The sequence below is a fragment of the Furipterus horrens genome, unplaced genomic scaffold (assembly GCF_987537825.1).
Source record: "Furipterus horrens unplaced genomic scaffold, mFurHor1.1.pri manual_scaffold_6, whole genome shotgun sequence".
NCBI classification, from domain to species: Eukaryota; Metazoa; Chordata; class Mammalia; order Chiroptera; family Furipteridae; genus Furipterus; species Furipterus horrens.
The window spans coordinates 95345366-95365678 of record NW_028327176.1 but is presented as its reverse complement, the minus strand read 5'-3'; the positions used below and the strand labels follow the sequence as shown (position 1 = coordinate 95365678).

Genomic DNA, 20313 nt, shown 5'->3' with positions numbered 1-20313 from the left:
GTTTGCAGAGGGCCATTTTAGATTATGCTATCAGATTCCTCAGAGAGATACTTTCTTCTCTGCTGTAAAGGGTTTACTTTGGTGGCAAGTTTGGAGGAATTAGCTAACAGCCTACTGGAGGAATGGAAAGAATAGGATCTGAGTGAGCTTCAGCCAGTGGCTTTGTTGGGCAGGGTAACTATTAGAGGGAACCTGGCGACAGGTTCCATTAGTCCCATTTGGGCTCGCCAAAACTGTTACAGAGAGAAAGGGGGTTCTTTCACGTGGCGCCTTGGTGTAAAACCCAACAACTAGTGTTGAGGAAAACAGGTCTTTATTTACAATATTCCAATTTGGGGAGGACAGTGAACACTTCAGCCCAGAGCCCTGTTCTCCCACGGGACCCAGCACTTCCCTTGTTCCCCAAAAGGCTAGAAGCCAAAAACCTACCCAGAAGTTCCCCATCCCTTATCTGTCAGCTGTCTCCTTCAGGATCTGGGGTATGATGTCATCAGCCTCTGTATAACTGTCCAGGAAAACATGTGCTTTGCCCTTTCAAAGCAGCATGGAGTTCTCCTTCCTGCAACCCATGTGGATCTCCTCTCCTCCTTCCCTAAAATGGTTGCCGCCTATTTTAAAATCCCTGACTGTGTCCTAAGACACAGTGGGCGTGTTAACGGGTTCTGACCATTCACAGAGCCTTGCTCAGGCCCTGTATGCTCTTTCCTCACCAGTCCATGGTCAAAACCCCTCCTTTCTCTTTGGGGCCTTGGAAGAACCAAACCATTTGCATAACTAAGACACTAGCTACTAACCATAGTCATGCAAAGGCATCTTAAAAGCTGTTCCCTTTTCCCCATCCCCCAACCCCACAGGCTCTGGGGATTTTTGGAGGCCCCCAACTCTGTAACAATTGGATATGTAAAACCAGAGAAAGGAAGAAATCCAAGATGGCACTGGAACTGAAAATCTGAGGACTCGATAAAAAGACAGTACTATTCATAAAAATGTACAAATTAAAAGGGGTGGAAAGATGGTGGTCTATCTTCAGAACGTTGGGAACAGGTGGCCTTGCTAGTGCCAGGGATGGACTAGCCAGGGTGATCATGGAGGAAGAACCCAGCCCTGGAAGTTCTACCCACTGGCCTGGATGTTTGGCACTCAGCCTGGTTTACTTTCTGTGTATCAACTATCAAAGAAGATGTTAGCTGTAGGGTTTTAGTAGGTGCCCTGTATCATACTAAGGAAGTTCCTGTCTATCCCTACTTTGCTGATTTTTTTCTTATTGTGAATGGCTGTTGAATTTTATAGAATAAAACTTTGGCATCTGTTGATATGATCATGACTTTTCCCCCCATTTAATCTTCTGGTGTGATGAATTACGTTGATTTTTTTCCCAAACTAATAAACTAACCATGCATTTTTGATATAAGGTCAGCATAATCATTACATACTACTCTTTTTATATCTTGCTGGAATCAGTTTGCCAATACCACGCTTAAGGTTTTCCATTTATGAACATAAGGGTAATTTTCTTTCCTCATACTGTTCCTGTTGGGTTTGAAATCTGTTACACTAAAAATGGGTTGAGAAATGAACCTAGGTTCGTATAACATTGAAATTCGTCGGCAGCCGTTCGTCTCGAGAGACGATGGTGTAGCTTCTTAAGAGTCCATCTGCACCGCCGAGAATGGCTGTGCAGTCCGACTCGGGAGTGACACGGTATCTGTCTCCTCCCGTGTTGAATCGACATCTTGCGATGACGCTGGAGTGTCCTCTCCCGTGAAGCTGAAGCTACAGAGCCTGGGCAGGGTAATACGGAGGGTCTGCTGTTGCCCATGCAGCAGACCCCCCCTCTCTTCGCAGCTGAAGGGTCCAAGGGAAAGACGGAGTCGATACAGCTTGGGTTCAGGTGCGCCGCAGGAGTTGCCGGTGTTGACTACAACATCAAACCGCCTTAGGGACTCCAGCTCCGGATTTTCTGTCGGGGTTTACTCCCTTAGCCTTTCCCCTGAAGAGGTATGCCGCAAGGCAGCGGAGGTTTTTTTGGTGTCAGAGTTTTCCTTCTCTGATGTACCCTGACTGGAAGATCGAACCAGCGACACTTAGCTCGCAGGCCGACGCTCCATCCACTGAGCTAAACCAGCCAGGGCAACATTGAAATTACTTCTTTCTTAAATGTTTGGTAGAACTCTCTGCCTGTTTGCTGTTGAAGATTTTTCTATTATGTGGGTGAGAGCAGAGAAAGGAGCTCTTACTTGGGGAGTGAAAGCAGCTTAAACAGTAAGGAAGATATACTATCTCATCATCGCAAAAAGTCCAGAGGTAGGTGGTTCCAGGATTGGTTAATTTAGCAGCAGCTCAACAACATCATCAGGAAGAAAACTTTGTCCTGAGCTTTCAGCTGTTGCTTTCAGGTGTCAGCTCCTTTTCACATCGTTGCAGGATGGCTGCAGCTGCTCCAGACATCACAGCACGGTGGCTCAGAGTGTGGGTTCTGTAGCCAAACCTGATTGCTAACCCCATGGCTGCATGATGTTGGGTAAATTGCTTAACCTCTCTGTCAAATGTTTAATATTATAAGGATTAAATGAATTAAGTATTTTTATTCTAACTTTTAAAATGGTGCTTGGAACATAGTAAACATATGATAAATATTAGTATATCTAACTCCATTCACACACGAGGCAGAAATGAATCTGTTTTTCTCTTGCACCCCATTTATTGGAGCTGCTTAGCAGACTTACCTCACACCTTATTGGCCAGAATATAGCAAGTACCCATTCCTAAACCAGCTGTGGAATTATCAGGATTTGGTTTAAAGTAATTTACATTAAACCTCTGAGACAAGGGAGTGTTGACCTCCCCTGAAATAAAACCATCTGATACCGCAACAAAATCTGGGTTGTGCTCAAGGCAGAAGTTGGAGTGGTGATACTGGGTGCTTTTTGGGTGACACAAAGAAGGGGCAGAGTAGGAGCCCCTTGTCTGCTACTTCTCCCTGGGATTCCTCGGAATGACCCCTTAGGTTTGCTGAGCACTCCACAATTTTCTTCGTGCTTTTTAACTCATGCGTTATCTCATCTGGCCTCAGAACCACTCTCTAAGCAGTTGGGGCTCTTGTCCTCTTTTTATAGATGGGGAAACGGGCTCCCTGAGTTGAGGTGCTGGCCGGGTTTATGTATGTAATTGGGACAGAGCCAGGCTGGGATTCAAGTTGAGGTCTTCAAAGTTCTGTTCTTTTATTCCTCTTCCGTGAATTCCCAACAGTCATTTACACGTTACCCTCGCAGCCACCACATCCGTGTGCCTTCTCTGCTGGCACAGTATTTACTTCATGTTTTTAAAGTACAGTTTTTCATTAAGTAAATTTATTTTAAAAGGAAACAAAGTACAAGGTTTGCTGCTCTGGTTCACACACATGCAACTTTAAAAAGAGCATTAAACTGTTTAAAATATTTATTCGGGCTTAGAACTTGGGCTCTGGCTCCTGACTGGGTTCAAATCCCAGTTCTGCCAGTGTAGTGCCTGCAGCTGTGCCCCCCCCGCCCCCCGCCCTGGGTGCCCACGGTGTTCACTCTCCCAGAGTGCACCAGCCCCACTAGCAAGCGGGCACAGTGACTTTGCCTGATGGCTTGTCCTGGCCACCAGAGTCCATTGTGCTCTCCCGCAGGGAAGCAGGAAGTTCTGGGTAATTAACTGCAGGCCCCTTCCTCCATCCCCAGCAGCCCTCAACCACTGGCTGTCGGAATGGTGGACGGGTGCCCCTGCTTCCTCACCCCTGGGGAGCAGTTACTCCAAGGCAGTGGCGTGCACTTTTTATGGCCTCCCAGGGTTCCTGAACAGGACTGAGCTCCATTTGCCCACAGTGGTAACTTTCTCAACAATGTACTCTTTACTGACCTCCTGCCCTTTCGTCTCATTTCCCCACTCTTGGGTGCTTCCTGAAATCACCTCCCAGATCAATTACTTCACTTGAATTTTTATCTCAGAGCCTGCTTCTGGGGAGACACAACTGAGGCAGCCTCTTGCTAGGGGCCTGGCGTTGGGCAGTGCTTAGCTTCTCCGTGTCTCTGTTTGCACCTGTAAGAGGGGGGTAATAATAGCACTTACACCTCGTTCAGCAAATTGGTAAAGCTCTCAGTGCCTTGCTAAGGGAAGGTGCTTAGCAAGGGTAATCTATTATTACTGCTACCTAACATTCTCTGGTGTGCTACCGTGGGTGCCCCAACTGGGACACACCACTCCCTGACTAAACTTTCTCTGAGTGCCCCACTTATCCTCAAAGCACCTACAGCTCTGCTTCTTTCATCAGAGGCTTTTTTGTGGAATTCAGGTGACGAGTGTGAGAAACGCTCACAATAAAACACTGGGACACAGGACTTGAGCAGCAAAGCGAGGCGTTTATTCAAGAATTTGCAGAGTCGGGTGCACAGCCAGCCAGGGGCATGGGCGTGTGAAATAGACAAAGTAAACTGGTTTTATAGTAATGCAATTAGCTCCCCCTCCCCTCTCCTTCTCCCCTACTTTCTCCACTACTGGTTAATCTGGGTTCACAATCTAACGTGATTAACTACTTAACTCAGGGTGTGATTAACTAAGGGTAATCTAGTTATATCAGAGAAGGAAAACTCTGACTCCAAAAAACCTCCGCTGCCTTGCGGCATACCTCTTCAGGGGAAAGGCTAAGGGAGTAAACCCCGACAGAAAATCCGGAGCCGGAGTCCCTAAGGCGGTTTGATGTTGTGGTCAACACCGGCAACTCCTGCGGCGCACCTGAACCCAAGCTGTATCGACTCCGTCTTTCCCTTGGACCCTTCAGCTGCGAAGAGAGGGGGGGTCTGCTGCATGGGCAACAGCAGACCCTCCATATTACCCTGCCCAGGCTCTGTAGCTTCAGCGTCATCGCAAGATGTCGATTCAACACGGGAGGAGACAGATACCATGTCACTCCCGAGTCGGACTGCACAGCCATTCTCGGCGGTGCAGATGGACTCTTAAGAAGCTACACCATCGTCTCTCGAGACGGACGGCTGCCGACGAATCTAGTTATAGGTCTATTTCCAACTTATTTGCAAAGTTATCTAGCTACATCTTCCCATTTCTCTGTGTTTGGTGATGACAATCTTCCTCTTTTTGATCCCAAAGATATGAGTGAGGAGCTGTGAAATGTCATTTCCTCGCCTCTTCTCCATGATTCATCTGTTAATTATCTCCTACAGGTTTGAGTCACTGGCTTCTTTATCCCTAACACCAGGACCACTAACCCCTGCCATTCCCAATGCAGCCCACCCTTCCCATCACACATAAACCCCCTGCCTACTTCTAGTGGGTGTTGCAGGTAAAAGCCGACTGTCTTAATGACAGCTCAGGATTTCTCCATGATGCAGGATCATCATAGTCATCCACTTCAGGCTGGATGTTCTTAAAATAGAGGCTTCTCACCTCTGAGTCGTGTCCAGCATCCTAAAGCCTGTGGAGGCCTGGGCGCTCCCTATGCTGAGCACTTACTATGAGCCTGGTGTGGTGGTAGGTACTTTTCTCATATTGATCCCCATTTTGTAGATGAGAAGCCTAGGACAGAGAAGTTAAGTAACCTACCCAGGATCACACAGCTAGTAAGTGGCAGAACCAGGCATCAACCTAACTCCACTTAATCATGATGCTGAACCGATGCCAGGGCTGTCTTGTGCCTAGAATGAGGAAGGCTGGCTTCCTTGCTTCCCAGCTGAGAGCCCAGAGACAGAGCTGCCTTTGCCAGGTGTTTGGTTGTAGCAAGTTGTCCATCCACACCTGAGGCCTGGAGGCTCACCTCACCCATAGCTGTGGAACAGGAATCTCAAACAGAATAACAGGACAGGAATGCCTCATTTATTCAGCATCCAGGCAGCCGGAAAGAGGGAGCAAAAGCAAATGTGTAAGTATGTAGGTTGTATTCTGACTTTATGAAAAGGAGACTTGACAGGTTCAGGCCAGTACCTGAGGTTTCTTTTCACAGGCAACTTAATGCTTGAGAGATTACAAACTGTTTCCCACCCTTCAGATCCAGTCCGCAGAGCATTATGTGTGCCTTGGAAACAAAGGGAATTATGGCAACGCTCATTCCCACGGGGTGGCAAAAGGCTGGAGCCAAGCAGCACTTTCTGGCTTTGGAAAACACCCCTCCCCACCTGCTCCCTTACCACCTATCGGTTTTCATTTATCGTGTGGCTTGTGCTGGTGTTTCTCTTACATCTAGTTTGCTCGTTCATTCATTCAAACATGTTATGAACCAGGCACCATTCTGTTTTGGTGGGACAGTGAGAGAGCGGGCAAACTGTGAACAGAATAAATGAGTAAAGAGTAAAGCATATCATATGTTAGTGACTAGTGGTAAGCAGAAAGATAAAGCAGTCAAAAGGCCAAAGAAGAATCAGGGTTGGAGCAGGATGGCCAGGAGAGGCTATCCAAGAAGTGAGACTTGCTTTCAAACCGATAGGACGTGAAGGAATGGTCATGTGATTATCCGGGGCAGAACATTCCAGGCAGATGGAACAGCAAGTACAAATGGAACATGTACAGTACACCTGGCGTATTCTGGGAACAACCAGAAGACCACTGTGGCCAGGGCAGGGCAAGTGAGAGGGAGTCGTAGGAAGTACGGGTGGGAGGGTGCAGATCACACAGGGGCTGTGGGCATCGTGAGAACTTTGGCACTCACTGTGAGTGAAATGGAGAGCTACTGGAAGGTTGCTGTGTTGGGACTAGACTGGGGTGGGGGCAAGGGTGGATCGAGGATACCCATCAGGAGGCCACTACTGTAATCCAGGTAAGGAATAATTCAATTTAGACTAGGGGTGGGGGTAGCCATGGAAATAGAGAAAAGCAAAGGATTGGGGTTGTATTTTGGACGTGAAATCAACCAGAAATAGGTAATGGGTTGGATGTGGGAGACCAGTAAAGATAAGGAACAATTAAATTTGGACCAGGGAGGCAGCAAAAGAGAAGAAAAAAAGGTGGATAATGGCAATATTTTGAAAGTAGAGCCTCTATCCTCTGCTGATGGGTGGATGTGGGATTTGAGAGAGGAGTCAGGGATGACACCAATTGTTTTGGCCTGAGCAAGTAGAAGGATGGAGTTCCTACTTTCTGATATAGAAGGAACAGGCTTTGTTGGGGGAAAGAGCAGGATCTCAATTTTGGAGAAGTTGAGTTTAAAGGAGGGCCTATTGGACATCCAGGTGGAGTTGCTTCCTATGTGAAGCAGTCAGAAAACAGGTCAATGCACATGCAGCTCTGATTTGGTTGCTCTGCCTTTAGTGCTGTGTCAAGATTTCTAAGGCCTACCCAGGCTTAGGGGGAAAGAGTTTCTTGATCAGTAGTGAAGCCTGCCCTGGCTGGTGTGGCTCAGTTGGTTGGGCATCATGCTGCAAAGCAAAACGTTGCTGGTTCAATTCCCAGTCAGGGCACATGCCTGGGTCACAGGCCTGGTCACCAGTTGGGGCATGTGCAAGAGGCATTTCTCTGTCACATTGATGTTGTCTCCCTCTGGCCAGTGAGCATGGAGTGGCACAGTGGTGTGGCCCGGATCCTGCAGTGTTCACCACCCCCAGACCATGCACTTAACATTGGAAGCTGGATTATCTAAGTCTGCTAGAGCTGCCGTCCCAGGAGGAGGGCTTCTGTTGCTCAAACTTTTGCTTTTTTCTTAGGGCTTCTGGGTGCATGTCCATAGCAGAAAGGGTACTCCTTGAGAGAGGAAATAATAATAATGACAACAGCAAGAGAAACCATCATCTTTGAATGCTTGCTATGTGCCAGGCATGGGCGAGATATTTTTCTGTCCGTTTAGTTCTCAGAACCTCTCTGTGGAGTAAAGATTGTTATTATCCTCACTGGACATAAGAGGGCACAGACTCAGAGGTTTTAGTGACTCCCTCAAAGTCACGAACCATGGAACCAGCAGCCACAGTCTAGAGCTTTGTCCACTTCCCTGTTTAGGGGACCCTCTCGCCAGCCTCAAGGCTGCCTGGCCTCTACCTATTATCTCAACCTGTCTGAAGGTAACTGAGCCATAGAGTGTAGATCATGGGGTGCTGGGCCTCACTCAACACCTTGTTCACCCTCTCAGTTCTCAAATGGGGACATTGCAATGATGAAGAGTAAGAAGAAAGCATTGTATCCTTTCTTTGAAAAAAAATTTATTGGTTGATTGATTTGGGGTGGGAGAGTACAACATCAATCTGCTGTTCCACCCAGACGTGCATTTTCTGGTTGACTCTTGTACGTTCTCCGACTGGGGATCGAACCCACAGCCTTGGCACATCAGGATGATGCCCCAGCCAACTGAACTACCCAGCCAGGGCCTCCTTGGAGCTTTTCATCTGGCCTGTGACATTTCATTCCCACTCTTCCTCTATTTTGCCATTTTATTGAGTAACTTTTTCTAATTGAATGATCCTGGGCAGAAACTCCTCCCCATACTGGCTGCGGTCATTGCTTTACTATCTATCTATCTATCTATCTATCTATCTATCTATCTATCTATCTATCTATCTATCTATCTGTCTTTCTATTTATTTATTTATTTATTGTTATGCGAAAACAAGGGAGCTTCTCTATTCCTATGAGCCTAATGAGCCTATGAGATGGAAGAAAATGAAGTTCCCGGGGCAGATCAGCTAACCTTCCAGAAATTTCTGTGCCTTGACCCTGTGTTGAGCTCACCTGCCTCCTCAGAGGGCAGCTGGCTTGTAGCTGACAGGCACCTTGGTCCTGGGGGGTCTAGGATGACTCACTTGGCTCTGGGCATGGCAATGCCAACCAGAGGCAAGGCACAGGTGTTCCTCAAAACTCCCTGCTCACCAGGACCTTCCTTCCCCAGGATGCAGGTTCACGTCCTGGCTTCCAGGACTGGGCAGTCTCTGTGTTCCTTCCCTGAGAGATCAGCACCTAACAAATCAATACACACTCATGGAACAACACAAGAGGCAGCAGAATTAAGTGGTTAAAAGCATGGACTCTGCACCACTTTCTAGCTGTGTGACCTTGAGCAAATTATTTAGCCACTCTGAGTATGGGTTTCTCTTTCCATAAAAGGGTGGAGAGATAATTGTATACTTCTCATAAGGTTTGGTGTGAACATGAGATAGTTTAATACATACCAGGTATGTACAGTGATTGGAACACAGTGAGCTTTCCACTAAGGGCTGTTACTGTCACTGGTACTTGGTCCTGCAGAAGAGACACAGGCATATAGGACACATCCCTGTCCTTAAGGAGAAGCAGTATAGGATTAAAATGGGTGTAGTTTGGAAGGAGCTAAATAGACCTTTAATAAGTTATTTAATTCCAGCATACCTTAGTTTTTCCATCTGAAAACAATTCTTAGAGGGTGAGATGGTGCATCGTTAACACCCTGCCCAGGGCCTGGCACACTCTTGGATGTCAGTACTTGTGGATTGTATTCCCCTTTACAGGAATTTACATTTTGCGTAGGGAGAGAAAGCAGGTGCAGAACCACCAGCCAAACGCAGGGCATGTGCAGTGGGACCTGTAGGAGTTTAGAGGCCAAAGGGTTGGTTCTTGTAGCTGGATTATTCTAAGTAGACTTTCTGGAGGTGCGATTTCAGCTGGGCCTTAAAGGATGAATAAAATGAGCAGAGGACAAATGGGCTGACCAGTGATGGAAGAGGGGACTGAGGAGATGGGAAGGGCAGTAGAGGCCCTGGCATGCTTTTAGAGATCTGCAGAGAAGATTCTGCTACTCTTTCTTCTCTCTATACCATTGCCTAATTGGAGTTTCCCCTGCTATCTAACTTAATCCCTCTTGCTGCAGTTGAAGATCAGTTCTCTAGAAGTGGAGGGCAGTGGTCATTTCAGATTAAATGAGCTTTTAATGTCTTTGTTAAGCACCCTTATTCCTGATACTTGGATAAAGACTAGCTGAGATTCCTTGGACAAAAATGGGAGGAATTCTGAGGGCCAGTTCTCAGTGAAAGTCTTTGGCTGTGAATGACCAAAACAAGGTATTATTTAAGATGCAAGGACCAGACCAGGGGTACTTAAAACAGGGAAGTGAATGAAATAAAGAACAGATTGTTAAATCAGTGCCATGGGATGTATTAGATGATAATTGGGGAAAAACAAATAGAGCCTTACTTAATATGATACACTGAATAAATGTAGGTAAAAATTTACACATTAAAAATAAAAACCTTCACTCTTGCTGGTGTGGCTCAGTGGACTGAGCTCTGGCCTGAGAACCAAAGGTCGCCTGTTTGATTCCCAGTCAGGGCACATGCCTGGGTTGTGGGCCGGGTCGCTAGTTGGGGGCACACAAGAGGCAATCACACATGTTTCTCTCCCTCACATTCTCCCCTGCTTCCTCTCTCTTTAAAAATAAATAAAATATTTTTTTTAATTAAAAATAAAAATAAAAACCTTCAACTTACAGTCAAGATGGAGACACAGGTAGGCATGCTTTGCCTCCTTGCACAACCATAGAAAGAATTACAATCAGATCTTAAAAATAAATCATACCTAGAACTGTCAGAAAAATCAAGCTGTGCCATGGCTGGTGTGGCTCAGTTGATTGTTGCCTATGAACCAAAAGATCACCGGTTCAATTCCCAGTCAGGGCACATGCCTGGGTTGCTGGCCAGGTCCCCAGCTGTGGTGTGGGAGAGGCACCCAATTGATGTATCTCTTGTACATCAATGTTTCCCTCCCTCTCTTTCTCTCTCCCTTCCCCTCTCTCTAAATAGTAAAGAAAAAAGAAAAATGAGTTGTATAGAAGTCCAACAACCAAGATTTAAAGAAGCCACATTCATCCAGACAGGTAGGAGGGGAGAACTCACAGAGATGGGATGGAAAGTCGATGTGGTGAGGAGAGGAGGAGGAGGCGGCGGTGGCGGAACATAAGGTCCCACTTTCACGTGTGGTGGATAAAAAATCAGAAGGGATACCTTGGAAGCAAGCAATCTCAGACTCAGGCCAGATCACACAGCCTGGGGTTCCAGCACCAGGAAGATTACCAGCACCATTACCTCTGGCTGTAAAAACCAGTGGAGGTTGGGGTTGTGGAAGAAAATGCCAAATTTTTGCTGCATAAAATGTCTGCACAGGCTTAGAGAACATTCGCAAACCCTGCAGCAGCTGGAAGGGTGCCAATCACATACGGGAGGTGGGTGAGATGACTGGAAGCAAAGTGAGTGTCAAGCAGGCCTCCAGAAGCCAGCCAGTGGCATTGTCTCCCCTCCGGGTACCACCTCCCTGGACCGCATACACATATAGCCACAAAGCAGTGAAGCAGGTGGCCCTGCCCTGGCAACTACCTAAGGCTCTGCTGCACACAATTTACAGGTGCCTTTGCTACACAGGCCATGCTACTAAGGGAGTAAAAGCAGCTCTTCCTAATACACAGAAACACAGGGAAGCCGCCAAATTGAGTAGGCAAAGGAATATGGCTCAAATGAAAGAACAGAACAAAACCCTAGAAAAAGAACTAAACAAAATGGAGATAGCAACCTATCAGATGAAGAGTTCAAAACACTGGTGATAAGGATGCTCAGAGAACTCATTGAGTATGCAAAAAAAATAAAGGAAGAAGAGAAGGTTATACAAAGTGAAATAAAAGTATACAGGGAGCCAACAGTGAAGGGGAGGAAGCCAGGATTCAAATCAATGATTTGGAACAGAAGGAAGAAATAAACAATTAACCAGAACAGAAAGAAGAAACAAGAACTGAAAAAAAAAAAAAAACGAGGTCTACCCCCCAAACCTGCTCTAAGGGCATGCGAGAGACAACCAATTGATAATTTCTCTTGCATATCCATGTTTCTTGTCCTCTTTTTCTCCCTTCCTTCCCTTCTCTCTAAAAATAAATAAATGAAATCTTTTAAAGGAAAACAATGAAAAGCCCTGAAGTAGGGCCCAGAAATCTTAATTTTCAATGAGGTCCATGGTATTAAAAAACATCACTTATAAGTATTTCCTACATTTTCTTTTAGTAATTGTATAATTTTAGGGTGGGGAGAGCATGATTGAAATCATTAAAGAAACTATTAGTAAATAAGGCTACATAAAAATAAAAACTTTCTATTTGTTAAAAATAAATAAATCTAGGCTCTGGTCAGGTAGTTCAGTTGGTTCAAGCTTTGTCTGCATATGCCAAGGTTGTGGGTTCGATCCCAGGTCAGGGCATGTATGAGAATCAACCAATGAATGCATGGTTAAGTGGAACAACAAACTGATGTTTCTCTCTCTCTAAAATCAATTAAAAAAACAAAAAACAAAAAATCGTTGTCCTGCAAAGCGAAAGGTCACTGCTTCTTTTCTGGGTCAGGGCACGATGCCTGGGTTGTGGGTTTGTCCCCTGTCGGGTGCATGCAAGAGGCAACCTGACTGATGTTTCTCTCTATCCCTTTCTCCTTCTTTTCTGTTCTCTAAAAATAAATAAATAAACATCTTTTAAAAAATTGTCTTAAATGTAATGAACACTTATACATCAATAAGAATAACAAATGTCTCTGTAAAAGAATGGGCAAAGGGCATGAATAGGTAATTATCTTCATAAGGAATGTAAATGTCTAATGAAGTACCAAAATAGTAGTAGTAATAAACGACTTTTCATCTCACCGGTTTTCTTTTCTTTCTTTCTTTTTTTTAAAGATTTTATTTATTTACTTTTAGAGAGAGGAGAAGGGAGGGAGACAAACATTAGTTGCCTCTCGCACACCCCCAACCAGGGACCCAGCCCACAACCCAGGCATGTGCCCCGACTGGGAATCAAACTGATGACCCGACCCTTTGGTTTGCAGGCCAGTGCTCAATCCACTGAGCCACACCAGCCAGGGCTCATCTCAGCAGTGTTCTTCCTCCATAAAGAAAATCTGGGGTATCTAACAATGAAATATCATTTCAGCCGCAAAAAAGAAGGACATCTTGCTATTTCCAACAACACGAATGGACCAAGAAGGCATTATACTAAGTGAAGTAAGGGAAAGACAGATACTGTATGATCTCACTTATATGTGGAATCTAAAAATACATAAACTGAGAGAAACACAAAACATATTGGTGGTTGTCAGAGGTGGGAATTGGAAGATGGGGAAGAGGGTGAAGATGGTTAAAAGATACAAACTTTCAGTTATAAGATAAATAAGTCCTGGGGATATATAATAATATACAACATGGTGGTGATAGTTAATGGTTTTGTATTGTATGTTTGAAAGTTGCTAAAAGAGATCTTTAAAATTCTTATACAAGAAAAAAAAACTGTAATTACATAATGGATGTTAACTAAAGTTTTTGCAGTAATCATTTTGCAATCTATATATTAAATCATGTTGTATACCTTAAACTAATACAATTGATATATATGACAATTATACCTCAATAAAACTGGAAAAAAGTTTAAAGAACAAAGGTGATTTACTTTCTCATCAAAGATAAACAACCTTATAACCTGAACAGTCCTACTCAGTAATTGTGAAAGTAAAGATATACCTTCCTTCAGGACAGATCTGGTTTCTGGTTATGTACTTATTTCAAAAGCAACATATTTTAGTTCTCCTGCACCCTAAAAACCTCTTACACGGCAACATCTTTATCTCCCTATAACTTCATATATATTCTCTATAATTTTAAATATGTTTTTCTCTTTAATGAAGGAGTGCAATGTTATGATTAATTAATTAAAAATTCATAGATTAGATAAGGTACACGGCACACATGCTGGTACAACAAGAGCTCTTGACTTTAAAACAAATACATATATATATTTTATTACTAATAAACTGCTTTTCACTTTTCCAGTTGGCAGAGAGGTTTTTTATAAATTGTTTTTCTATTACAGTTATTCCACCCCGCCCCCCTCTTTGCTCTTCCCTCTCCACCCACCTCCCCCATCTCTCACAGTCAATCCCCATTTAGTTGTCCATGTCCATAAGGTCATTCATACTAGTTTCTTGAGCAGACCCTTCCCCTTCTTTTCTCCATTATTCCCCTCCCCCTCCCCCCACCCTCTGGTCACTGTCAGTCTGTTCCTTGTTTACGAGCCTCTGGTTCTATTTTACTTGTTTGTTTGTTTTGTTAATTAGTTTCCTGTATTAGGTGAGATCATATGTTATTTGTCTTTGCTGCCTGGCTTATTTCACTAAGCATAATTCTTTTAAGTTTCATCTATGCTGTTGCAAAATGTAGGAATTCCTTCTTTCTTTCTGCTGCTTAGTATTCCATTGTGTAAATGTACCACAGTTTTTTCACTCACTCATCCACTGATGGGCACTTAGGCTTTTACCAGCACTTGGCTGTTGTAAATAGCACTTTGAATTGGTATTTCAGGATTCATAGGGTATAATCCTAGCAGTGGAATTGCAGGATCAAAAGGCAGTTCCATTTTTAGTTTTTTGAGGAAATTCTATACTGTCTTCTACAATGGCTGCACCAGTCTGCATTCCCACCAACAGTGCACTAGGGTTCCCTTTTCTCCGCATCCTCGCCAGCACTTGTTCGCTGATTTGTAATGATGGCCATTCTGAACGGTGTGAAGTGGTATCTCATTGCGGTTTTTATTTGCATCTCTCTGATGGCTAGTGATGTTGAGGATTCTTTCATATGCCTATGGGCCCTCTGTATGTCCTCCTTGGGGAAGTGTCTGTTCAGGTCCTTTGCCCATTTTTAATTGGATTATCTGTCTTCTTGGTGTTGAGTTGTATTAAGTTCTTTATATATTCTGGAGATCAAACCCTCGTCTGAGATATCATTGGCAAATATGTTCTCCCATACAGTTGGTTCCCTTTCATCTTGCTTATGTTTTCTGTTGCTGAGCACAAACTTTTTAGTGTGATGTAGTCCCATTTGTTTATCCTTTCCTTTATTTCCCTTGCCCGAGGAGATATGTCAGCGAAAATATTGCTGCGTGGGCTATCTGAAATTTTACTGCCTATGTTTTCCTCTAGGGTTTTTATGGTCGCGTGGCTTACATTTTTAATGTAGGTATCTAGTGTTTGTTCATTAGAGTGGTTCAGCCTCAGCAGGGAAGTTAGAATGGAACTTACGGGAGGGAGTTTAGGGGGGAAAGGCGAAAGGGATTAAGAAGTACACATGGCCAATCATAAAAATCGCCACCAAGATTTTAAAGTCCAGTGCAGGGAATATAATCAATAATATTGTAATAATTATGTATGGTATCAGGTGTCAGATGAGTAATATACTTAGAGAGGGGTTCACTATGTAGTTATATAAATGTCTAACCACTATGTTATATGCCTGAAACTAATATAATATTGTATGCCAGTTATAACTGAAAAGTAAATTTTGAAAAATCTCCAAAAAACCTTAGATTATTTCATACTTTAGCTTGAGAAATTCTACTTCTAAAAATTAATTTCTATAAATAATCACGAGTGTACACAAAAACATTTCACACTGTTATTTCTTACAGGGAAGAACTAGAAACTACTTAAATTTCCATCAGTACATTGCCGATAAAATGCCTTATTTTTAATGGCATACTATGTAGCCATACTGTGTAGTCATTAAAAGTAATGCAGAATATTAAATGACATGGAAAAGTGCTACCAGTATAATTTTGTTTTTAAGTTGGGAAAAAAGCTTACGAAACAGTTTGCGATATTCTCATTTAAAGAAAAATACAACAATTTTAGAAAAATAAACATTGACATTTTAAAGGGTTATTTCTGGATGGTCAAATTGCAAGTAATTATTACTTTTCTTTTTTTGTGTGGCTTATCTGTATTTTCAAAGTTTTCTACAATGCAAATGAATATTTCCATGATATTAGAACTGCAGTAAAATTTATTACATAAAAAAGAACAATTAATTGAGGAAATGTTTCTTATAGAACTTGCCTCTTCTATATAATGTTATTTCTCCAGTAACTCATTTTCTTAGTGTCCTTTCCCTCAGGAGGAACTCTGGAAAGGCAGGCATTCCCCAAGGCCTCCTCCCACTGGAGGCATTACTGGAGGCCTGTGGTCTGCCTTTTGGCCATGTGGAATCCAGCTTTGGGGAAACTACAAAGTAACCCGAAGTTTGGGAGGTAGAAGAAATGGCAATTGGAAGATTTTATAGAGTCTGAGCAAGAAACTCCTTCAGAGAGGATCTAGTTTCTCCGCCCACGTTTTCCTCAAACAGAAGCTTAGGCCGACTTTCAGGGCTTGTCCAAGGCCACACAGCAGACTAATTAATGACAAGGTGAGGCCTTGAATCCATGGCTTTTCTGCCCTGCTGTGTTTCTATAATATGCTGACTTCCACCAGGCCTTCTCATACTTGAATGTGCACAGGATCAGTGGGGGTCTTGTTGAAATGCAGATTAGGATCCCACACCAGCTCCTAGGCGATGCAGATGGTGCAGGCTTTGGATCACTGCAGCAATGTGAAGCAACGAGGTCGTAATGGTGTACAGCAGATTCTAGAGCCAGACTGCCGGCTTCCCAATCCTACCTCTGCCTCAGACTAACGATTGTTAGTGTGTTTCAGTTTCCTCATCTGAAAATAAGTATAATATCTAAGTCACTGTGTTTTTGTGAGGATTTAATAACTTACTGCACGTTAAGTGCTTAGAACAGTGTTTGCTAAGAACTAGTTATTTTATTAGTTTTTATATTCCCTAGGGCAAGCAGCGAGTGAAATAGGGTTTGACCAATGAATGAATAACCTTTGGAGAAAAATTCTTTTCCTGGGCGGCTAATATCAGAGAGGCAAGAGGGGAGGGCTCGTTGGTGGGGAAGAGGACCACATCCAAGAAATCTCTCCCGAACTGGTGGTCAGAAGGGCTCTGGGCGACCGGAAGGCAGCAGGCGCGCGCTCCGTGACCAATGCGGCCCCCGTGGTGGAGGGGGTGGGGCGCCCGCCAGCCCTTTCCGTCTGGGGCGCCGGCGGCCCCGCCCCTTGGAACGTGTGACGTTAGAGCATTCCAGTTGCTACATCGTCGCGAGGGGCGGGGCGCCTGTCAGGGAAGCAGCGCGCGCTGGCGCAGGCGGGCCGGGGTTCCACCGCGCAGCTCCAGCACGAGCACCAGGCTCGCACCCCGCGCTTTCCGGCCCGCCGCCTGCGTTCCGGCTTGCGAGCCCACATTCCGGTTCTTCCCGTACGCTGCCCAAGTATGGAGCTGCTGTGTTGCGAGGGCACCCGGCACGCGCCCCGGGCCGGGCCGGACCCGCGGCTGTTGGGGGACCAGCGTGTCCTGCAGAGCTTGCTCCGCCTGGAGGAGCGCTACTTGCCCCGCGCCTCTTACTTCCAGTGCGTGCAGAGGGAGATCAAGCCTCACATGCGGAAGATGCTGGCGTACTGGATGCTGGAGGTACCGCCCGGACTTGTCTCCCCCTCCCCCGCCGGCCCTGCGTCCTCGGCTCCGGACATCCCGAGGCCGCCCTGTTGGGACATCCTGGTCTCAACCACAATCAGCAAGATGCTTCGGTGGCTCAGACCCCTGGGCCTGATCTTTTACTCGGCATCCTAGCGGGCTGCCTCCGTGGTGTCCCTTTTTTTTCCCCTTCCCCAACCCCGACTTTGACTGCCAGTGGTTTGGCACCCTACCCTAGCTAATCCTCTCTTCCGGCCAGGAAAGCGGGACAGGGTCCACCTTCTCCCCTCCGGCTTCTCTGGCGTCTACTGCTTCCCTTCCCCGCCCCGTCTTCTTAGGAGAGCGCGCCTGGAAAACCATGGGCTCGGCCGCCCCCGCCCCGAGCTGGTTCCTGTGTCTGTCGCGGGGTTCTGGCGGGGATAGGCGGTGTGGGGGTGGCGCGCGCTCTGTTCGGCGGTCAGGGAAATGAAAAGTGCGGGAGGCAGCGGCAGAAGTCTCCTCCCTTCCCTTTGATTGTGTGCGTGGGTGATGGTAATGGGGATAAGGTCCCAGCTCTTCGGCGACCCTGGGTGACTCTTGGAGATCGCCATGGGGGAGGGGGAGGCTCAGGGTTGAGTCCTTCTTAAGGGAGCCTCTGGCTTACCGCCCCCTCCCCTGGGGGGAGGGTGGGAAGGAAGCAACACTGAGGAAGTGTGTGTGTGTGTGGGGGGGGTCGTCACCTTGGGGAAGGCGCATCCTCCGTCTTAGTCCTGGTCACTGTAAGCACATTTCCCCCCTTTTCATTTTTGCTCCCCGTCCCACTTCCCTTCAGCTCCCCTCCTTTCACTTTTAGCGTTGCTGTGCTTCCCAAGCCCCTGCCCAGAAGTGACTGTGTGTCCTCCCCCCAGGTATGTGAGGAGCAGCGCTGTGAGGAGGAAGTCTTCCCTCTGGCAATGAACTACCTGGATCGCTACCTGTCCTGTGTCCCCACCCCTAAGGCGCAGTTGCAGCTCCTGGGTGCGGTCTGCATGCTGCTAGCCTCCAAGTTGCGGGAGACTGCTCCGCTGACCATCGAAAAATTGTGCATCTACACCGACCACGCTGTGTCTCCCCGCCAGATGCGGGTGCGTGCGTAACTCCCCCCACCCCCACCCAACACTTAATGCCTCCTCACCAAAGAAAGGGAAAGCTAAGACCTCAGAGGCTTTCTGTCCCCGGGGGACGGTTCAGGGGCAAAGAGGTTATATATTTGGACAAAAGATGGGGCAGTGCAGTGTGATGGTTAAGAGTAACCCCACCCCCACCCCAGGCTTAAGCTGCCAACATGAACTAACTCCTTCTCCTGACCTCCAGGGGGTGCCACTCCTTGGTCTTTCCCCCAGATAGCAACAAGTCAAACTGCATGTCTACACTCACTAATACTTTGCCTCTGGGCTTACACAACTATCGTGAGTTATTTATTGGCAGCACAAGGACATGCCTGCACACCCCCACCGGAGTGGATGAGTGGAATGTGCTTTCATGTGGGGGAGGGGGGGCTGCTTCGGGTGAGTCTTTATCCCAGGGTGGACTTTGTGATTGAAAAGCCTCCCAGAGCTGATTAAAGCCCAGCCCTGATTCTTCTAAGGAAGGGCCAAGGAGTTTCATTCATCCCACCTGATTTCCTTCCTCTTATATCCCAGAAGAGACAGCGCCTTCCTAATCCTCATTCTGAGGAACTTGAGCAGCTGCTTTAGGCCTGGTGGAATCATCTCTCCTTTTCCCTTAGCCAAAGGCCATGGCTGAGGGACGGGCTGGGAGCTGAGCTGCAGCTGCTTCCTATGTGATAATGATGCCCCCTCCCCTGGCCCGCCCACTCTGACCAAGGTCTTTCATAACCCTGTGGGGAGCTGCTGTCACTCCTGTGGTTTGGGAAGTGGCTCCCTGGGCCTCTTGCTGGGAACTTGGGGTGGGCTCTTCCGAGGCAGGGCAGGAAAGTCACCGGTTCTCTTTTCCCAAAGCCTGGAGAGGAGGTGGGGGAGCTGTTTGGATCTGAAGGAGGTTATTTAGGATGTGCAGATCATCTCTTGGGGGGTCTGGGGGAGGGTGGGTGTGCGGGCACCTTCCTCAACCTTGCTCTACACTGCCAAGTCTTCTCCTGACCCTGAGAGGAGTCTCTGGGCCCCATCTCCCGGGGAGGAGGGCAGCATGCAGGCTGCTGTGATTGGCTGGCCGGGAAGCCAGGGTACTGGGGCCCCCGACTGCTGCTTGTCCAGAAACAGGATTCCTCCTCCTGCCAAGTAGCTCTCAGAGATGGGAGTAGGAGGCCGGAGTTGGGAATCTGGGAGGCCCCACAGCTCTTTGTGATGAATCTGGTAGTTTCTGGCAAGTCTGAAGGTGGAGATGGTTTCCAGGGCCAGCAAGCAAGATGTTTTTGGAGGGGTTTGGGCTGGAAGGTAAAAGGGGACTTCCTTTTTTTGTGAAAAGATTGGGATGGTACATGTGCCTTTGTGTGAGGAAGTTTTTTGGAACAGCAAAAAGTTCTTTTCCCTCACTCCCTCAGCCTGAGCTGGGGGGTGGAGCATGCAGATGGCTTCCTAGAAGGTCAGAGTCAGAAGGACCTCAGAGAACTTCAGTCCAAATCTTTGTGAAACAGAGAAGGCTGAGGCCCAGAGGAGGGCAGAGTCCTGCCTTAGCAGCACTGAAGTGGATAAGGAGAAGCTGGGTCTCCTGGTTAGCCCAGGTGGCCTTAAAGGCTGGGGATATGATGGAAGCCGCCAGCCACAGCAGCTAACCCCTCCTTGGGGTATGTTCTCTGCCAGACTGGGGCTGAGATTCTTAGAGGGTAGGGTGGCCCCCTTCCCTCACACAGGACCCCATGCCTCCCCACAGGACGAGCCCCACTCCAAGTTGCCTTCCAGGCAGTAACCTTTCTTCTGTTCACTTCTGAGTTAGGAGTTTGGCCACTGGGAAGAGCACCAGTAGAATACTAGCTTTTCTGCCCAACTTCTGGCTCCAGGCCAGGCTGTTTTCTGTGAGGCCCTGTGAGAGGCTTGGGGCTGA

At 46.6% G+C, this 20313-nt stretch overlaps 1 protein-coding gene across 2 annotated transcripts in view; it reads left to right on the top strand.

Moving 5' to 3' along the window:
- The window catches only part of CCND3 (cyclin D3), a 92419-nt gene that overhangs the window by 68205 nt on the left and 3901 nt on the right, over positions 1 to 20313 (top strand). Inside the window, exons 1-2 of one of the 2 annotated variants that reach the window (XM_090282401.1) lie at positions 16938 to 17289; positions 18180 to 18395. In XM_090282401.1, coding sequence (XP_090138527.1) covers positions 17092 to 17289; positions 18180 to 18395 — 414 coding nt within the window. In that variant the 5' untranslated portion in view covers positions 16938 to 17091. Of the gene's footprint in view, positions 1 to 16937; positions 17290 to 18179; positions 18396 to 20313 lie in introns of those variants that run through there. The other variant, XM_090282402.1, reaches the window with a different exon arrangement.